The 20,653-nt window shown below is 40.0% G+C and overlaps 1 protein-coding gene across 2 annotated transcripts in view; it reads left to right on the forward strand.

Moving 5' to 3' along the window:
- The window catches only part of EFCAB6 (EF-hand calcium binding domain 6), a 221,200-nt gene that overhangs the window by 94,887 nt on the left and 105,660 nt on the right, over window positions 1-20,653 (forward strand). For both annotated transcript variants that reach the window (XR_006735936.1, XM_045554715.1), the window contains 5 exons: window positions 1,886-2,053; window positions 5,678-5,737; window positions 5,853-6,013; window positions 10,102-10,272; window positions 11,885-12,053. Coding sequence is in view for 1 of the 2 variants with exons in the window: in XM_045554715.1 (XP_045410671.1) it covers window positions 1,886-2,053; window positions 5,678-5,737; window positions 5,853-6,013; window positions 10,102-10,272; window positions 11,885-12,053 (729 nt within the window). In the remaining variant the exon portion in view is untranslated. The remainder of the gene's footprint in view (window positions 1-1,885; window positions 2,054-5,677; window positions 5,738-5,852; window positions 6,014-10,101; window positions 10,273-11,884; window positions 12,054-20,653) is intronic.

Below are 20,653 nucleotides of genomic sequence, written 5' to 3' on the forward strand. Positions count from 1 at the left end.
ATTTCTTAGATGTGACACCAAAAGCATGATCCATAAATGAATAAAATAAATACATTGGACTTCATCAAAATTAATTTTTGTGCTTCAAAAGATGCCATTAAGAAAGTAGAAACATAAGCCACAGACTGGGAAAAAATATACACAAATCATATATTTGGTAAAAGACTTGTATCTAGAATATACAAGAACTTTTAGAACTCAGTAGGCAGATAACCCAGTTTTTTAAATGAGCAAAAGATACATTGCACCAAAGAAGATACATGAATGGCCAACAAGCACATTAAAAGATACTTGACATTATTAGTCATTAGAGAAACACAAATCAAAACCATGAGATACTACTTCTCACCCACTAGGATGGCTATAATCAAAAAGACAGGTAATCATAAGTATTGACAAGGATGTGGAGATACTGGAACTCCCACACACTGCTAGTGGAAATGTAAAATGGTACAGCCACTGTGGAAAACAGTGTGGCAGTTTCTTAAAAAATTAATTGTAATTTGTCGTATGACCCATCAGTTCCACTCCTAGGTATTTGCCCAAGAGAAATAAAAACACATATCCACACAGACTTGTGTGCAAATGTTCAGAAAACATTATTCATAATTTCCAAACTGGAAACAATCAAAGAGTTCATTAACTTGTGACAAAATGAACAAAATCTGGCATATCCATACAATGTAATACTAATTAGGAATAAAGAGAGAAAAAATACTGATACATGCCCCAACATGGATGAACCTCAGAAACACTAGCCTAAGTGAAAGAAGCAAGATATGGGAAACCATATATTTATTATATTATTCTATTTACATAAACTATCCAGGCAAATATATAGAGACAGAAAATGGAGTAGTTGCCTTAGGTTAGGGCTGGAAATGGGGAGTGACTGCAAATGTGCATGAGATTTCTTTTGGGGGTGCTGAAAATGTTCTAGAATTAGAAAGTGGTGATGGTTACTCAATGGTATAAATTTATTTAAAATTATTTTAAAAATCAATTGTCAGTGATTCCGGTTTAGACATTAAAAAATTGATTATCACTCCCAAACCTAAAAGTAAGCATGAATATATCCCCTAAAGTACTGAATTTACCCTCAAGATAACCTTATATCCTTTCAGATTTTGGACCCCAAAATAGTAGTTGACATTTGTATGCTGCCTTATCACTTACTTAATAAATCCTTTTGTCACATTAATATTCACAATGTCTGTCTATGAGATAGGGTTTCTTTATTTCCCCTGTCTTTCCAGTAAACAGTATCTCTTGATTTTGATACTCAATTTACTTATTGATAATTTTTTATTCTGGGGGAAGAAATTTGCCTTACAGTATTTTGCTCATAATATGTTTTCTTTATGCAGCATGGCTGAAATTTTTCTCACTAAGTAATTGTCCATTTATGTAATTGATGAGGTTGGTGGTAGTGAAAACAAGCATAATTTATTCTTAGTAAGTTGGCAAGTTGTAATTGAGCTGCTGGGAAGTTTTGTGCCCCATGTGGCTGAACCACCCAGCACTCAGGTGGGGCTAGGGAGGGAGGGACTGTCCAAGCCATCCAAGCCCCTGGGGCAGGGGATCAGGCTGTGCCTGAGAAATGGGCCCCATTCGTCATTCGGGGGCCATCTCCTGCCGATGCCCTGGCCCTGGTAGAGAACATTGTCGGTACTGCACTTGGAAAGTTCTAGCAATCCCTCCCACCCTCTCACCCCTGCTCTTGGCACATGTATTATACATAATGATCAATTGAAGTATTCATGTTTTAAATCATAATTCTGTTTTGCCAAAGCTCACTTTTTATTAAATGATGCTAAATATACATAATGCTTTCCCTCCCTTTTTCTTTTTTTAAATTCCCTTATATATACACTCTCATGCTCAGGAACCTGATGGACAGATAGCAGGGGAAGAATTGCGACATGTTCTAAATTGCAGGGTCATAAAATTAAGTGATTCAGAATTCAAAGAACTAATGCAAACGCTCGACCCTGGGGGCACTGGAATGGTCAAGGTCTCCACGTTTACTGACCTGCTTGATGAGAACCCAAAGGTGAGTTTTGAACAACTTCATGTTTGGTTTTCTCTTTATGGCAGGAACTTGATTATTTTCAGCAAAATAAGAGATGCAGGTGAAATATGCTTTAAATAAATTAATGACCATGTTTTTCAACTGAATTAATTTTCATTGTAAGTAAGCGTTAAGTATTTAAGAGTTGGTTGATTTTAACTTTTAGTTTCTAAATCTTATCAAAGGATGGTATTTGACATTTCTGAAAAACTGTTCTGAATGAGAGCCCTTTTATGGACAGGATGTAACTTCTTTACACAGCACTTTGACAGCATTTCTTTTACAACGGTGTCTTAAAAGGAATGTTTGTAAATGATTACTCTGGTTCTCATTCATATTTTTAGAATTTTGTACCCTATGTTGGTTATTCTTTTTAAAAAATAAATGTTCATTGATTGCCTCCAGTGACTAATACTTGCCTTTAATATTTGTTTCTTTTGACTGAAAAGTTGATAATTTTATTATTAGAAATGCTTCTGTAACTTTAATAGCTATTAGCATCAAAACATTTTAAGAACTTTAAAAAATCAGATTAATTTCAGATAACACATGCAATAGGCTTTAACAGGACTCTTGGTGAAATGTCTGTTAAAGACATCTTTTAACAGATACAAATTAGCTTTTAATTTTTAGATTTATGAAGCTGACATACCTATAAATCAAAATCAAACTAGTAATGTTAAGAGGTGCACTATTCCCCAAAGATAGTGTTTCTATTTAATAGATCTGAACGGGGGTGCCTTGCTTTGGGGATCGCTTTAAGATAGTTTAACTGAACCCAACTGCATTCTATTCCCCTGGCTCCTGTGTAAAAGGCAATTGATTCATCTTCAGTGAATCCTTTCCACCTGTTGTGGTTTTGCTGCATGGTCTTGTGGAGAGTTGGGGCATACTTCTTGGTTTAAAATGGAGCAATTTATTGGAATGAAAATGTTATATTTAAATTACCTTCTTTTGGTACATCTAGAAATTTTCTACCAACATTTTGGTGATAATTTTAATAGACCATATTACATAATTCATTCAAATGTTTTATGATTATACAAGTAATAAACATCCATTGTATTTAGAAACTGTCCAAAACTACAAATGTGAAAATAATGATAAAAAGCCCAAATCCAAACACCCAGAGACACCCACTGTTAAAATTTTGACAAATTTCCTTCTACTCTTTGTGTGTGTTATGTATGCACATATTTTTTAACATGGTTGAACTCATTATTTGTAAGATTTTGTATTCCATTTTTTCCAACTTCACATTGTATGATCAACATTTCCCCCACATCCCCATACCATTAAAAACTCATCATAGACGTAATTTTCAGTGGTCTCTAGGAGTGCTCTGTGCATGTACTTGTCATTGGAGCATTTAGCCGCTCTGTTTACTTTCACTATGGGGGGTAGTGCTGTGGTGGACATCTTTGTGCAGAGATCTTCATTCACATGCGAATATTTCCTTAGAACAGATTCATAGAAGTGGAAATACTGGGCCAAACGGTATGAGCATTTTTATGGTTCTGGGCATATATATAATTTCTTTTAAATAGGAAAGGCCTGATGATCCATTTTGCTAGAAAATGGGTGGGAATAGGCTGACAAGTAAAATGTTGGTTGTACCACATACCTGTCCCATACGGGTGGATGGGTATGTGAACCTGTGCACCCAGCCAGTGTTTGTGACATATGGAAGCCTGGACGTGTGCCTGACTCAATTTACTGCTAGGGCTTCAGAGTGAGATCAAGCCCAGTGCCGGGCATGAAGGCTGTCAGCTGGGCTGGGAGCTTGAGTACCTGCCTTCAACTCCCTGCCTCCATCTCACATTGGTTACTGGGGCAATTAATTTATCTCTTTAAGACTCTTTTCTTCATCTGTAAAACAAGGTTGATAATGGTATCACCTTGTAGGGTTGTTAGGGAAATTTAAAAGGATAATGCACATAAAATGTTTAGAATCTTTTTTCTTTAAAAACAAAATATAGACACATAAGCAGTCTGTTCTCCGCATGGCAAGCGGTGTGACGCTTTGCTTACTATAAATCAGATCATGTCTGCCTTCATGCTTAAACCACCCCAGTGGCTTTTGAGGACTTGTGGGATAGAACAGAACTTCCTGACGTGGTTGATCAGGTGCCCACGTGTCCAGCCCTGCCACCTAATGGGAGGTGCATCTTCCAGTTCCTCGGCTCCCAGGCCCAGCCTACCCTGCAGCCACTGCCTCGGTTTCTTTCTTGCTTCTCTCACCTATGGTGCCATCTCCAGAGCGCGGTGCCCCCAGCGCCCAAGCAGGGACCCTCCCCGAGGTCTCTGGGGAAGCCGTACCTTCTAGTTACTGACCTCACTAGCGCCCCAAGCACCTGTTGCAACCGGAGCCACGTTTGCGGCCTGCGGGAGTCCTGTCCTCACAAAGGCAGAGGCCTTGTGTTGTCACTGCCCAGTGCACCAGAGGGGAGGCCAGGGCCAGGCACGCTCTCACACGAATGAATCATGAATGAATGAATTGGAAAAATTAGAAAACACAGACATGCAAATAGAAGAAAATAAAAATCACTAAACCACTAATTCTAATACCAAGGAGTTGTTATTGTTACACTTTGTTGTATATTCTTATACAAACTTATAAAAATATACACACACAGTTTTTAAAAAGCAGTTTTATTGAGGTATAACTGATATATAAAACCTGTACATATTTAATTCATATACTTTGATGAGTTTGGATACATACTTTTGTATAGTGTATCTATTTAAAAGAGAGATTACATAATATAATTAATGGCTTGTTAGTTTATGTTATCATTTATTAACATGTTATTAACATTTAATGCCAATAAAAGTTCTGCTATATAATTTTAAAAGATACCACGTAGCTGTTCTCTTGTTATAATCTAGATGTTCATTTTTTTGTTTGCCTGTTTTTAAAAATTTGCTACAGTGAATATTTTGGTATCTGCTTTTTTGCATCACTCTTTGATTATTTCTTTAGTATAAATTTCTAGAAATGGAATTATTGGGTCAAAGAATGTATGTTTTATTTTATTAATTATTTTTAAAGAGGAATATGTATATAAAGTAAAAAATGCAAAAGATGCAAAAGGCAATAAAGGGAATACAATGAAAGGAAGTTTCCTTTTGCCCTGCTCCCGAGCCACTCAGTTCTGCCCAGCGGCCATCGTCACCCTAGAGTCTGTAAATCATCAAATTCTCTAATATTATCCAAGTGAGACAAATACCTTCCAGAAATCTAGATCAATTTACACCCCCACCATTTCTGAAACCCCTGCCAGTGCGGGCAGTTTGCTTCTTTTTCTTTTTTGCCATTCTGTTAGACAAAAATGCCATCTGGTTATTCTTTTATTTACATTCATTTAATTTCTAGGTGATGGATCTTTTCATGTTTATTGTACTTTTTCTTTTTAAACAAGTGCAGGTTAAGTGTTATTATCCCCATTTTCAGATGGGTGTTGGAAGGTAGACTCACTCATTCAAGGTCTCAAAGCTATTGGCTAATCATGGGCAGTGCTGGGATTCAAGTCCAGGTCCATGTGCCTCCAAAGCTCCTGTTGCCTTTCGTGATTTTTATTTATATACTTTCTCTTTCCCAATTAGATGAGGAAGGTATCCCCCGGCACAGACACTAAGACACCTCTCCACCTGGCTTGGGATTCAGTAAGTAACACTTGCTGTCTCTTTGCGGATGCCTTCCTTTCTGGTCCGAGGGTGAGATCACACCAGATTACAAACGTATGGCTTAGTAAATATGGTTTTTTTTTTTTTATGTTAGGTAGAAGAAGTTGTTCATGATGCAATTACTAGGAGTCTACAAGCTTTTTATAACATGCTGCAATCATATGACCTTGGAGACACAGGGCTCATTGGTCGAATTAATTTCAAGAGACTCATGAACATATTCTGCCCACTTTTAACGAATGAACATTTAGTAAAGTAAGTTTTTGATAACAAAATTAATTTATGTCATATTTATCATCAAGTCTGTTTTGTAATTCTAAACCTTTTTCTATGTATTTTTGCAACATCAGTAGATAATATTGATAATAGCAGCTGTTTACTGAATCCTTACTAAGTGCTGGACATATGAGGTAGCTACTATTATTCCTTTCTATGGACAAAGAAACCGAGGCCTGGAGAGGTCGAGTACCCACTCCAAGTCACACAGTGGGGAGGGGGCTTGGGTTCCAGGACTCTGTGCTCTTTTCTGTTTTCTTATTTTGCAAGCAAATATCTTTCTTTTTAAGTAATATCCTGTAAAGTATTGTTCAAAATGCAAAGATTTCATCTCAACTCTTGTTGAATTTAGAAAGCTCTTTTGTTTTAGTTGCTACAGTTAAATATGTTGGGTTCTGATGGTCAGAGCATTATTATCAAGAGTTTCTTGTGGTTTAACACATAAAATGTTGATAATTGAACAATTTAATTATATACAATCAACTAACTACTGTTGATTTTACATAATGAAACTATTATATAGGGGTAGACCAGTCATGGTTAAGACAGAGCATAGTTCTAGACATTTCATTTCTGGGCCAAGAAATTCGACAGTTGGGCCACAGCTGATTGGTGCTACCTGCTCACCTCTCCCACCGCCACCCCCACAGTGGGGTCAGAGGGAGGAGCCTGTGCTCTCAGTCCTTACGCCGCGTTACCTCCCCAGCTGGGGTTGGTCATCCCACAGCAGTGGCTTCATTTCTATTTTCCTGTCACCTTAGTTTCAAGCTTCATTGGGGTGGATGAGCCGAAGCCAGAAGGGGACAGGCGTTAGACGACTGAATAGGGAAGGGAAGAGAAAGAAGAGATCAGGTCCCTCTGGCTCTCCTCCCTGGGGACTGTTTCACCACCCACAAGTCTCCCCTCGGGGCACAGAGCCTGGTCCTTCTCTGCAGATGACCTTGAGGACCTACCACTCAGAAGCCCACAGGTCTGCAGAGGACGTGCCTTCCTTGTCACCACCTCAGTGTCACTCAGACTTGCTCTCGCAGAACTGAGACCTGGACAGCCTTAGAGTTTGTCTGGTTCAGTGTTTCCCAAAGTGGAATTTGGGCAGTTTTCTTTGGGGGGATCAAATGGAATCACAGAGAAGAATGTTATTCTAATTCTCTTCTGGTTCTTCTGATTGAAATGTGAAAAATCTTACTTGTTGATTTTGTTTACATTACATTGATTTTAGGTGAGTGAAACACAAGTTGATCTACTGGTAGTTATAGGCCATTTGTGTCTCCTTTCTGTGAACATTCATGCTCCCAACTCTTTTTTTAAATGGCTAGTTTTTGTAGGAGGAGAAGGATTTATCAGCAGAGGAGGGCGAGGCAAAGGCTTCACTGGTCAGGAGTGGCTTGGTGTGTCTGGCTTGGACGTTTGTATTTTATCCAATTCTTATTGAATGTTTGTAGAAAGATGAGTTTGCTAGCGTGTGAAAGAAACACTGAAATGGGGAAAAACAGGTGACTGCAAGTCAAGAGAGAGGGTTCTAGAGAGAGTGTAGGTAAGAGACGGTACGGACCTGTGCTGAGGCAGTGGCCAGATGGGGAAAGGAACAAGGCCACGTGGCACATCCCTGTCTGTGCGGCTTCCAACGCTCTTGGCCTTCGTGTGTGCTCATGAGGAAGAGAGGGGCCTGTGGTCGGTTGGGCAAGTTGCTTATTCCATCACTTAGCCTGTCGTTCAGGGAATGTTAGGGGTGCGTACAGACACGGGCTGTCCCACTGCAATAGGCTCATGCAAGCCCTTTATTTACAGGGAGGTCTAGTATGGGGGGAGGAGATGCAGACAAACGCAGCAAGGCATTTAAGTGCCACAGCAGCTGCGTGCTCGGTGCCTCAACAGGATGTCCTGGGGCGGTGACACAGAATGCAGGGAAGCTTCCTGGGGACGTGATGCCGGAGTCTGGAGAAGAGGAGGAAGGGCATTTCAGGATATGGGGTCCAGGGGAAAGGCCCAGAGGGCTGGGGGAACATGACACATCAGGGACTGGCAAGTCATATGGGACAGCTGGAGGAGGAGGTTTTGCAGGGACAGGCAGGGCCTGGCAGGGATGCCTGTGGCACTGGTTCTCTACCAGCGGCTCTCAACACTGTTGGTGCTGGGACACGTCTCTGCTCCTAAAACTTTCAGAGGACCTTGATGAGAGTTTTTGTCACGTGGAATATGTCATTATTTACCATATTAGAAATTAAAACTGAGACATTTAAAAAGTGTTAATGCAGAATACAAGTGTACTTACTTGTGCTTCCAGTTAGGCTCAGAGAAAACTCTGGCATTTCAAAATAATGTTTTGTTGGATGATGAGATTACAGAAACTATAGCAGGTATAAATGAAGGTCACCAGTAAAGAGCACAGTAGAAATGCTGTGAAGAAACTGAGTTAATCTCTGAAAACCTATTTCTGTAAACACAGACTACACAAGGGTATGTTCCATTAGTGGTCAGAGCAAGGATGTGATCACACACATGTTGCCTCTGAAAACTCCTCTGTACGTGTGTGGGAGAATCAGTGTGAAAAAGGCAAATAACACTGTAGTGTTAATACGCAAATAGTTTTGGCCTTGCTGCTGCCCAGGCAGTGTCCTTAGACCAACTTCGTGGGCCCCTGACTTCAGCCAGGCAGTTCTTCAGTCGCAGAGCTCACGTTCAACCCCGGGAGGCCAGTTTCAGGGCCATGCCCATAACTGCTATCTCTGTTGCCCTGCAGATTTCAATGAATACGTAAAATTTTGTTAGATACTCAGACTTTACCAAATTTGCAAGAAAAAACATGTGCAACTTTTATAATTAGAAAAATATTAACAGACAAAATGTTGAAAAGAAATTATTGTGGCCGGGCGCGGTGGCTCACACCTGTAATCCTAGCACTCTGGGAGGCCAAGGCGGGTGGATCTCCTGAACTCAGGAGTTCGAGACCAGCCTGAGCAAGAGCAAGACCCCGTCTCTACTAAAAAATAGAAAGAAATTATCTGGCCAACTAAAATATATATAGAAAAAAAAATTAGCCGGGCATGGTGGTGCATGCCTGTAGTCCCTCGGGACTACTCGGGAGGCTGAGGCAGTGGGATTACTTAAGCCCAGGAGTTTGAGGTTGCTGTGAGCTAGGCTGATGCCACCGCACTCACTCTAGCCCAGGCAACAAAGCGAGACTCTGTCTCAAAAAAAAAAAAAAAAAAAAGAAATTATTGTGACATATTAGTGGTTACCTACATTTTGCTAAAGTATTTGCAGATGCTAAAATTCCAATATAAATCTTATACAATTCCACACCAACATTTCTAATTTTAAAAATTCTCTTGTTTTACATTTATTGTATCTTTTTTGTGGTATACTTTATATATAATAAGCTGTATATATTTAAATGATACAATGTGATAAGATTCATCATGTGTCTATAGGACCATCACAAGCAGATATCAAACATTTTCATCACCCCTAAAAGCTTCCTTGTATCCTTTTGCAACTCATAGCTCCCTCCTCTCACCCCCATGTAACCACTGACCTGCTCTCTTTTGCTGTAGATTACATTGCATTTTCTAGGACTTTATATAAATGGAAGCACACAATAGGTTCTCTTTTTTGTCTGGCTTTATTCACTAAGCATAATGATTTTGAGATTCATTCATATTGTTATATATATCAACAGTTCGTTCCTTTTCATGGCTGTGTACTATTCCATTGTATAGTTTTACCATAGTTTGTGTATCCATTCATCTGTTGGTATTAATAGATGTATGGTTTGTTTCCAGTTTTTGGCTACTACAAATAAATCTGTCTATATTGTAACTCTCGGTGTAGACATACATTTTTATTTTTCTCAGGTAAATGTCTGGGAGCAGAACAGCTGGCTCCTGTGGTAATTGTAATTCAGTTGTCAAACTGTCTTCCAGAGTGGTTGCTCCATCTTCCATCCCCACCAGCAGTGGATGAGAGCTGTAGTTACCTTCATGCATCTTCACCAACACTTGATAGTGTCAGTTTTTTTTAATTTTAGTCATTCTAATGAGTGTGTTTTAATTATTTTTAAAACTCAGACTCTACAGTAAGTTTCAGGATGTTGGTTCAGGAAGAATCCTTTACAAGAAACTTTTGGCAAGCATAGGAATTAATGGCCCACCTGTCATCTCTCCAGTTCTTGCTCCAAAGGATCAGCTAAGTGAACGTTTTCAAAAAGCAAAACAGCAGCAGCCAGATCTTTCTGAGAGGTAAAATAATGCAAAATGAAAGCACATACCACACTGTCTATCATGGAATAGATTGACTAAATGAATATTTTAATATTTGTTGACTAAATGAGTATTTTAATATCTTATTATTTAAATAAGAAAGATGGCACACCATATATGCAGTGATCAGAGTCAGAGAATTTTAGAGCAAACAGAGATCTTAGGAATAAATCTACTTGTTAATTTTAGAAATGAAAGCACTGATGTCTGAGAGGTTTGAGGACTTGTATCGCAAACTTAGTGGCTGGCCTGGGTTGAGAATCCAGGACTCTCAACTCTCAGAGACACTGGTCTGCAACTCGACTCTTATATACCTGCATTCACATTTATTCTTTTCCAGAAACTTACATTCCTTACCACAATTTAATATTTATTGCAACACTCACCCATTAAACCAGTTAATGTTTTCTAATATGAATGATAGAATTATTAAAATGATTGCCAAATTGAATTGTAACAATAAAATATACTTAGTAAATCTATAAAAAATTGGACTGATGAATATTCTAGCTCTTCTTCACCTAAAAATATAGCTTTAGTCTAATGAAAAGATATTATTTTAATTTGCTTGCTCATAGCTGATAATAAATCCATAATGAAAGGTAAAATGTAGGACTATTCAGCAGACTTCACTTTGTCATAGCCCTTTTAAAAAGTTCTCAAGTATAGAGAGCAATGGGAATATTTTAATGATATGCTAATGAAATTTGAATATCTGTGCTTTTCAGTAGTAGCCGATTTATAAACGGGCAGAAAGAGGGTATTTTAAGAGAAAGGTTAAATATTCTGTGATAAGATATGTCTGCTTCCTAAAACTGGTGAAAGAGGCAACAGTGATTAAGCATTTCATAAAATGTAGGCTTTCCTGGAGAGCTCTTAAAAATTGAGAGAAGCAGCAGGGAAGGAATAGATGTCCGTTCTCCACGACTATTTGATGGCTGTTCCTCCTCACCCCCAAAAGGGACCCAAGAGACTTCTACAGAGCTGAGGAAATAATTATCCCCAAACACCCGCACACACCCGTACAACCATACTCACATTTATAGCACATATAATTTATATTTCATAAATCAAGTGGATTTCATAAATCACCTTAGAATAACTGTGGACTTCTCTTCCTTCCATAAATGTTTGATGACTCCCTTGATCTAGTTACCACAAAATGGCCTATTTCTTTAATTTAAAGCTTTCTAATGGGCTCTGACTTTAAATTTTCCCACTTCACAAAGATATCCTTTTTCAATCACGTGTGCCCAGTCTCCCACCACCTTCAGCCAGCTCAGAGCACAGTGAAAATCTCAGCACAAGGACGATAGTATCCTCTCAAGCTCCCCACCTCAGCCTGCCACCGTAGTAGAGGTGCCATAGGAAGAGTTTCGCTGGGACACAGTGCTGCTGGCCTGCAGTGCTGGCCCTGGTCCTACAAGCCAGAGGAGTGTAAGAAGTCTCCGAGTCACTCCACGTTTCCGAGCACCTGTTTCTTCCCTTGTGAAACAGGGAATGTGAACCTTATTGTCATGGGTTACATCGAAATTGGGTGCTCTGCATGTCTCAGTTGATGCTGGGTCTAAGTGCCTGCTTGTGATTTTAGAACCAAGCCCACTGAGGATAAAACCTCCCTGACCAAGAATATGACCAAAGAAGAAGTTATCAAAAAACTCAAAAACTATATACAGCAGCAGGACCCAGCATTCAGAAAACGATTTCTTGACTTTGGCAAAGAACCTAATGGAAAAATCAACGTGCACGAATTTAAGAAGGTAGGAGAATGGGTTTCTGTGTGTTTGTTTCTTTTCCAAAGAAGTTCAGTTTTATTACACTAACATACTTTAAAGGGTAATGGTTTATCCCAGGGCAAAGCAGATCCATTTCTAGGCATCTTTGAACAATTTAAAAGAATTCTTTTGGCCAAAAATTCTTTGGCAGATTTCTTCAGAGAATAATTTCAAAAAGGATGTGACCAGTTTTTGATATTTAAACTGTTAAAACAAAGCGTTCATTGATGCACTGTTTGGCAATCTCCTAATCCTGGTGCTGTGGAGGTGGGAATACGAAGCTGCCCAGGACCCCTGCCTGCCGACGGAGAGTTCTTGTGATGCTGTGATAACAGAGCTGTGGTTTGTTCCTCTAGAAAGTATATTAAAAAAAAAAAATAAGAAAGAAAGAAATCTGGCAGTGAAATATGGGAAACTCAGTGTTGATTTGCATGTGCTTATGGGAACTAGTGAGTTTCTGCCAGAAAGGGCTCAGCTTGAAGGGTTCTGCATAGACTTCTCAGGAATTAATTTAAATGATTGCTTAAAATTCCTATTATGATCCCTCTAGCTAATCATCTTCAGCTATTTTTAAGGAAAGCATTTCAGTTAATATGTAACAGTGTCCATGTGGACAAATTTAGAAGCAATGAAATATATTTCCAAGAAGAGAGTAATTACATTAGTAGCCACTATTGATCTAGTACAGGCCCCTACGCCAGGTGCTGTAACGGGCTCGCTATGCTCTCATTCCTAAGCCTCGGGACTGCAGCATCGTGGAGGAGGGAGGGTTGGGTAGCTATTCAAATGGTCCAGACCCACTCCCCTCCCCAAACAGGACAAAACAGAAAGATCTTAAGGATCTGGTGTTCTGTGAGCATAAGGGGATGAAGGAGAATGGGTTCAAGAAAGACTAAGAAATAAGAGGTCGGGGATAGGAAATGAGGATGGGGGATAAGAAATAGAGGAGTAAGGCAGAGGACAGATTCCCAGATTTCTGGTTTGGGGGACCAGGTGGTTGATAATCAGTCATTGATGACTTGGACGAGACTTCAGTGGAGTGAGTGGTGGTGTGGGAGCCGGGGCTGGAAGGTGAATAACCACCATCTATTCCCTCCACCCTCCTGCCCCAGCCCTGCAGGGCCCTCTGTCCTAGGTTTTATTTCACCCCAAGTTACCTGGCACCAGTGTCCTTGCCCCTGATGCCTAATAGTTTTGAACTAGCCCAGTGCTCAGCATTGATTCTTAGAGGCACAGGAGATTAAGAATCCCTAGTCTGCCTCTGGTTTTTCAGAGTGGAAAGTGACTATCTTAGAGAAGACGCAGGAGAGGGTGGCAAAACTGGGACAAACACCCACGGCTACTGACTTTGAGGGCAGCTTCTTACCTGGCCTGTCTTCTTCTCACCTGAGAACACCTTTGGGTCATCAGCTCAGCTGCAGGTTCTCCCGTCTCACAGCCTTGCTGTTGAGAAGCCAGTGACTCCGGAGTTCATGTCCCATACCGCCCTCCTGAGCCTCAGTCTCACGGGTCCTGCCTCCTCTCTTCCACGTGGCCACACCTGGAGAGACGCCCGTGTTCTCTCCAAGGCTGCTCTGCCAGCGTTCTTTCCATTCTCAGTCAGAGGCAACAACTTGTGTTCCAGTTGCTCAGGGCCTCCTCTTACCCCTACATCCAATTCGTCAACAAAGGCCTGTTGGCTCCCTTCCAGATTGTTCCAGAATGCATGACCCCTCCCCTGCTTCCCCCATGTCTCCCACTTGATTATCACAGCAGCCTTTTCACTGCCTCCCTGCCCCACCCTTGCCGTGCTACAGTTAATTCTCAACAGAGCAGCCAGGGCAGCTCCTTAACAGGATCCCTCCTGCTGGGAACCCGCCGGTGGCTCTGCATCTCACTCATGGGCTTGCGCTGTGGGCAGGAAGGATTTAGGTCAGACGTAACACAGGGCAGCCAGAGATAAGGGTTGGGAATGTTGGACTCTGGCAAGGAAATCTTTGGAATGGACTTCTCTAGAGATCTTTGAGTACAATTGGCAATAGTATTATAATTCTGTAATAGCAGTAAGAGCAATGATGATGATGATAACGGTTACCATCACAAAATAATGACGGTGGTAGTGACCATAATGATACAGCTACCATGAATTGAGCTCTGCCGATATCCAGGCACTGCAGACGCTGCTTTGCATGTGCCATTTCTAATCCTCACAGGAACCCCATGAGGTGTAGATTACGTTATACCCCTTTCACAGATGGGGAGACCAAAGCTTAGTAGTTAAGACAGTGGCTCAGTGTTGTTCAGCTGTTAAGCCATTCAGGAACTTGGATGTGTTTTTTTGTTTTGTTTTGTTTTGAGAGAGTCTTGTCCTGTTGCCCAGGATAGAGTGTAGTGGCGTCATCATTGTTCACTGCGACATCAAACTCTGGGCTCAAGTGATCCACCTGCCTCAGGCTCCCAAGTAGCTGGGACTACAGGTGTGTGCGACCATGCCTGGCCAATTTTTGTATATTTTTAGAGACGGGGTCTCACTGTGTTGCTCAGACCGGTCTCAAATTCCTGGCCTCAAGTGACCCTCCCACATCAGCCTCCCAAAGTGCTAGCATTATAGGTGTGAGCCACCAGGCTGGGCCTGGAACTTGGATTGGAATTCATACCTGTCTGTAGCATCCTCAGACCTTTGCTGGGTGTAATTTGGGCTTGTTAGGTGTGATACAGGCTTGCTGGGTATAATACAGGCTAGTGGGGGTAGTGCAGCCTTGCTGGGTGTACTGCAGGCTTTTGGGTGTAATATGGGCTAACTGGGTATAATACAGGCTTGCTGAGTGTAATGTGGGCTTGCTGAGTATGATATGGCCCTTGTTGGTGCAGGCTTGTTGGGTGTAATATAGGCTTGCCAGGTGTACTGCAGCCTTGCTCGGTGTAATATGGTCTTGCTGGGTGTACCACCGCCTAGCTGAGTGTAATTCAGGCTTGTTGGTTATACTGCAGACTTGCTGGGTAATTGATGACATCACATTTTGAGGTTTTGTCTGGCCTCAGAGTTTTGTGAGAAGGACATAATGTTAATAACAATGCCACTTAACTTCTTCCTATTATTTTGGTCATGGCTATACAATGTTCTTGCCCTATACAGCATGTTAATGTACGGAATTGTTAGCACAGTGTATTTGTGTATCTAAACATATATAAACAGAAAAGGAGCACTATAAATAGTATATGACAATCTTTTGGGACCACAATGGTATATGCAGTCCATCATTGATTGAAATGTTGTCATGTGGTACATGACTATGCACCAGCTTAATAACTGTGTTATCAGAACTTCTACATCCTTACCAATCTTTTTGCCTGTTCTTTCTGCTAGCTGTTGAGACTCCCACCTGATTGTGGGTTTATCTAGTGACATCCTTTTTATTCTGCTGATTGTTGCATTATTTAGTTTGAAGCTAAATCATTTGGTACAAATAGATTTGGAATTGTTGAAACTTCCTGTGAATTGTCTCCTTTATCATTATGACATAACTCTCTTGATGCAGAGTAATGCCACTTGCCCTCAAGCCTGTTTTGTCTGATAATAATAATAATAATACAGTTACTTCAGCTTTCTTTTGATTAATGTTAGTGTGGTATATTCTTTTATATCCTTTTACTGTTGAAATATCTGGCTACTTGTTTAAAACAAGTTTCTTGTGGGCAGCAGATAGCTGATTGTTTAAAAGATACAGTCTGACAATCTTGGTCTCCTACTTAAAGTATTTAGCCCATTCTGTATTTATTTAATTACTGAGATAGTTGGCTGTGTATCTATCATCTTAATGTTTTTTCTATTTGACCCAACTGTCTCATGTTTCTTTTTCTGTTTTTTCTTGCCTGATTTTAGACTATTCAACTACTTCTATTATTTCGTTTTCCCCTCTATTAGCTTATGAGGTATATTCTTATATCAGTCTTATAGAGGCTACACTAGAGATTGCAACATGCATTCTTTATTATTGTAGTCAAATATAAATTATGTTTACCATTCTCTAATGATGCTAGATTTTTTAATAGTTTAATTTAATCTGTCCCCTCTTCACTTTTGTGTTGTTGTCATGCATTTTAACTTTACATACATTTTAAATCCCACAGGCATTATTGTTATTTTGTATAGTAAATTATCTGTCATAACATTTTGTGTTTACAGCTGGACTTGTTTTATACTTTGACCAAAAGACCTCCCTTTTGTACTTCTTTTAAGGCAAATATACTGGTGACTCATTCTCCAAGTTGCCATAGTTTATTCAGATTTCCTTAGTTTTTTACCTACTTCCTTTTTCTGTCCAGGACTGCATCCAGGAATCCACATTATTTTAGTCACCACATCTCCTTTGGCTTCTCTTGGCTGTGACAGTTTCTCAGACTTTCTTTGTTTTTGGTGACCTTGATGGTTTTGAGGATGACTGGCCAGATATTTTATAGAATGTCCCTCGATTGGGATTTGTCTGATGTTTTTCTCATGAACACTGGGTAGTGTGTTTTTGGAAGGAAGACTGCAGAGGTAAAGCACCCTTTGTATCAAGGGTACCTACTATTAATATGACTTGTCACTACTGATGTTGAGCCTGGTCACCTGGCTGAGGTGTAATTTGTCAGGCTTCTCCACTGTTAAGTTACTCTTTTTTTTCCTTTCTCTTTCCATACTGCACTCTTTGGAAGAAAATCACTATGTACAGCCCACTTGTAGGGAATGGGGAGTTATAATGCTCCACCTCTTTAAAAGCAGAGCAACTCCATACATCATTTGGAATTCTTCATGGAAGATTGTCTCTTCTCTGTTTATTAATGTATTCAGCCAATTATTGATACTGGTATGCGCTCATGCCTCATTATCCTTTAAATATCTGATCCTTAATGATTTTTCCTTTTTCACTCCCGATGTTGGTATTTTTTTTATCTTTTCCATTTGTTTCTTGAATAATCTAGCTAGAGATTCGTCACTTTCATTGATCTTTATATAAAACAAGCTGTAGTTTTATTGATTTCCTCTATTGTTTGTCCATATTCTATTTCACTGATTTCTGCTTTTTTTTTTATTTCTTTACTTCTATCTACTTACTTGTACTTACATTCGGTTTAATTTACCTGACACACAAGAGGATTTTTCTCGGATACTTGGATACTTTCTTGGATACCTTGAGAACCTGGTGGGACTCCTGGTGTTAAAAGCCATGTAAATATGCCCTCCCGCACCAGAGACAGGGCCTCCAGGACCCTCACACTCTCAAGCTAATCCACACTCAGCCTCCAGCAATTTGTCAGAATTACCACTTACTGTCCCTACCAGTTTATGGCTGCAGTGGCTTCTGCACCAGGTAAGCTGATCCTGGCTATGATTCTCTGTGTTCAGTGGTCTCTCCAGAACTTCTATTTCTCTGATGGCTCTAAGAAAAGTCATTGATTTTCAGTTTATTTGGCTTTTTTCTTGTTGTAAGGATGGTAGCGGTGACTTCCAGGCTCTTTACATGTCAGACCTGAAAGCAAAAGTGCACCCTTACTTTTAAAAAATATGTTAGCTGGAAAAACATTCTAGGTTGGCAATGATTTTCTTCTGTCATTTTAAAGACATTCCATTGTCTTATGGCTTCCATCAGCTTTTTTTGATAAATCGGCTATCAGTCTTATCATTGCCCTTTTGAGTGTAATGTATCCTTTTTCTCTAGCAGCTTTTAAGATTTTTATCTTTGTGGATTTCAGCAGTTTTACTACGATTTGTCTCATACGGCTTTCTTTGTATGAATCCTACTGGAGTTTGCAGTTTTTTTTGAATCTGTAGGCTGATGAGTTTAATAAGTTGTGAAAAATTCTCAGCCATCATCTCCTGTCCTTGTACTTATGCCCCATTCTCTCTACCCTTCTGGGACTCCAGCTGTGTATGTGAGCCCTTTGCACAGTGTCCCACATGTCTCTCTCACTCTTGTGTGCATTCCTCATCCTGTTTCTCTCAGTGCTTCAGTCCCAGTTCTTTCCACTGATCTATCTTCCACTTCGTTAATCCTGTGTTCTGCTTTTTCAATCTGTGGTTCATTTTATTAATATAGTTCTTAATTTTAGTATTGTATTTTTCAGTTGTGGGATCATTTTTACATATTCCATGTCTGTTTTTTCTTTTGTTTCAATATATTTGTACATTTTCTTAAGCATATTTATAGCTATTTAAAAATCTTTTTCTGTTACTTCCAGTATCTGGTTCACCTGTGGATCTGTTTTTATTTTCTGTTTTTGGTTTTTTTCTTGATTTTGGGTCACATAGTCCTGTCTCTTGGCATGCCAGGTAGATGTTTATTGAATGTTGGATATTGTTTATTAAGAAAACTGAGAGGCTCTAGATAATGGGTCACCCTTTGCTTTGCTAGGCAAACAGAGTAGGAACTGATAACCTTAGTCCACTTAGGAACTGAGTGGATTTGAGGCTGGATTACAGTTTTCGCAAGGCTCTATTTGATTTCTTTTCTTTTTTCTTTTTCTTTCTTTCTTTTTTTTTTTTTTTTTGCTATTCCTGTTCCTAGGGCAAAGCCCTCCAAAGTTTCTAACTCAGAGCTTGTGTTGTTCCTGAGCCCCTGTCCCCTGAGAGATCCTGAATTCTAATTCTTGTTACCTCAGGACCACAAGATGACCAAAAAATCTTTTCAACTTTTCAGAGCTTTTTTTTTTTTTTATCTTGATTCTTAGTCTTATGCCCCACATAGCTTATGAATTCAGCAAATATCTTGAGGGGAAAACTGGTCAAGTATTGGGCCCACTTTCACTTCTCACTTCTCACCAAGAACCCAGCCATTCAGGTGTCTTACTCTTTCTCTTACGTTTCCTTTAGAAACAGGGTCTTGCTCTGTTGCCCAGGCTGGAGTTCAGTGGCATGATCATAGCTCACTGTAAGCTTGAACTCCTGGCTCAAGTAATTCTCCCACCTCAGCCTCCTAAGTAGCTGGGAAAATAGATGCATACCACCATGCCCAGCTAATTTTTAAACTTTTTGTAGAGATAAGATCTGGCTATGTTGCTCAGGCTGGTCTCGAACTCCTAGCCCCAAGTGATCCTCCTGCCTTGGCCTCCCAAAGTGCTGGGATTACAAGTGTGAGCCACTGTGCCTGGCCCAGGTCTCTCATTTTGGTCTCTCTAGTCTCATAAGCTCATCACAAGCTTTACTTGTCCCTCTGTCTGCTGGTAGTGGCCTTCTGCCTGGGCCATCTGCCCTAATCCTAAGTCCCTTGCCCTGGTCCCAGAATGGGCGAATGGCTCACTTTCCTCAAGCTTCCGCCTTCTCTCAGAATTTTGTCCCTTTGGGTCCTGGTTGCCTCAACAGCTCTCTAATAGATGTTTTGATGTATAGAATCTATAGAATCAGCAAAAAAAAAAAAAAATCAAACAACCCCATTAAAAAGTGGGCAAAAGATATGAACAGAAACTCTTCAAAAGAAGATAGACAATGGCCCACAACCATATGAAAAAATGCTCAACATCTCTAATCATCAGGGAAATGAAAATCAAAACCACAGTGAGATATCAGTTGACTCCAGCAAGAATGGCTTTTATCAAAAAGTCCCAAAACAACAAATGTTGGTGTGGATGTGGAGAGATAGGAACACTCGTACACTGCTGGTGGGACTGCAAACTAATACAACCTCTATGGAGATACCTCAAAGAACTAAAAGTAGAACTACCATTTAATCTAGCAATCCCACTACTGGGTATCTACCCAAAGGGAAAAAAGACATTCAATAAAAAAGACACCTGCACTCGAATGTTTATAGCAGCATAATTTACAATTGCAGAGATGTGGAAATAACCCAAGTGTCCATCAATACATGAGTGAATTAATAAAATGTGGTATATGTATACCATGGAGTACTACTAAGTCATTAAAAAATGTTGAACTAAAATCTCTTATATTAACCTGGATGGAACTGGAGACTATTCTTCTAAGTGAAGTATCACAAGAATGGAAAAACAAACACCACATGTATCACCATTAATTTGGAACTAATTGATCAACATTTATGTGCACATATGGAAATAACATCCATTGGAAATCAAGCAGGTTGGAGGGGGAGGCGGGGATGGGTAAATTCACACCTAACGGGTACAATGCACACTATCGGGGGGATGGGCACACTTATAACTTTCACTCAAATGTTACAAAAGCAATTTATGTAACCAAATGTTTGTATGCCCATAATATTCTGAAATAAACAATAAATAAATTTTTAAAAATTGAGTCTGAAGCCAAGCTGCTAGGGTTCAAATCCCATCTCTGCTTCTTTTTTTTTTTTTTTTTGAGACAGAGTCTTGCTCTGTTGCCCGGGCTAGAGTGAGTGCCGTGGCGTCAGCCTAGGTCACAGCAACCTCAAACTCCTGGGCTTAAGCGATCCTACTGCCTCAGCCTCCCGAGTAGCTGGGACTACAGGCATGCGCCACCATGCCCGGCTAATTTTTTCTATATATATTTTTAGGTGGCCAGATAATTTCTTTGTATTTTTAGTAGAGACAGGGTCTTGCTCTTGCTCAGGCTGGTCTTGAACTCCTGAGCTCCAGCAATCTGCCCACCTCGACCTCCCAGTGCTAGGATT

This window comes from Lemur catta, chromosome 6 (genome assembly GCF_020740605.2).
Source record: "Lemur catta isolate mLemCat1 chromosome 6, mLemCat1.pri, whole genome shotgun sequence".
NCBI lineage: Eukaryota > Metazoa > Chordata > Mammalia > Primates > Lemuridae > Lemur > Lemur catta.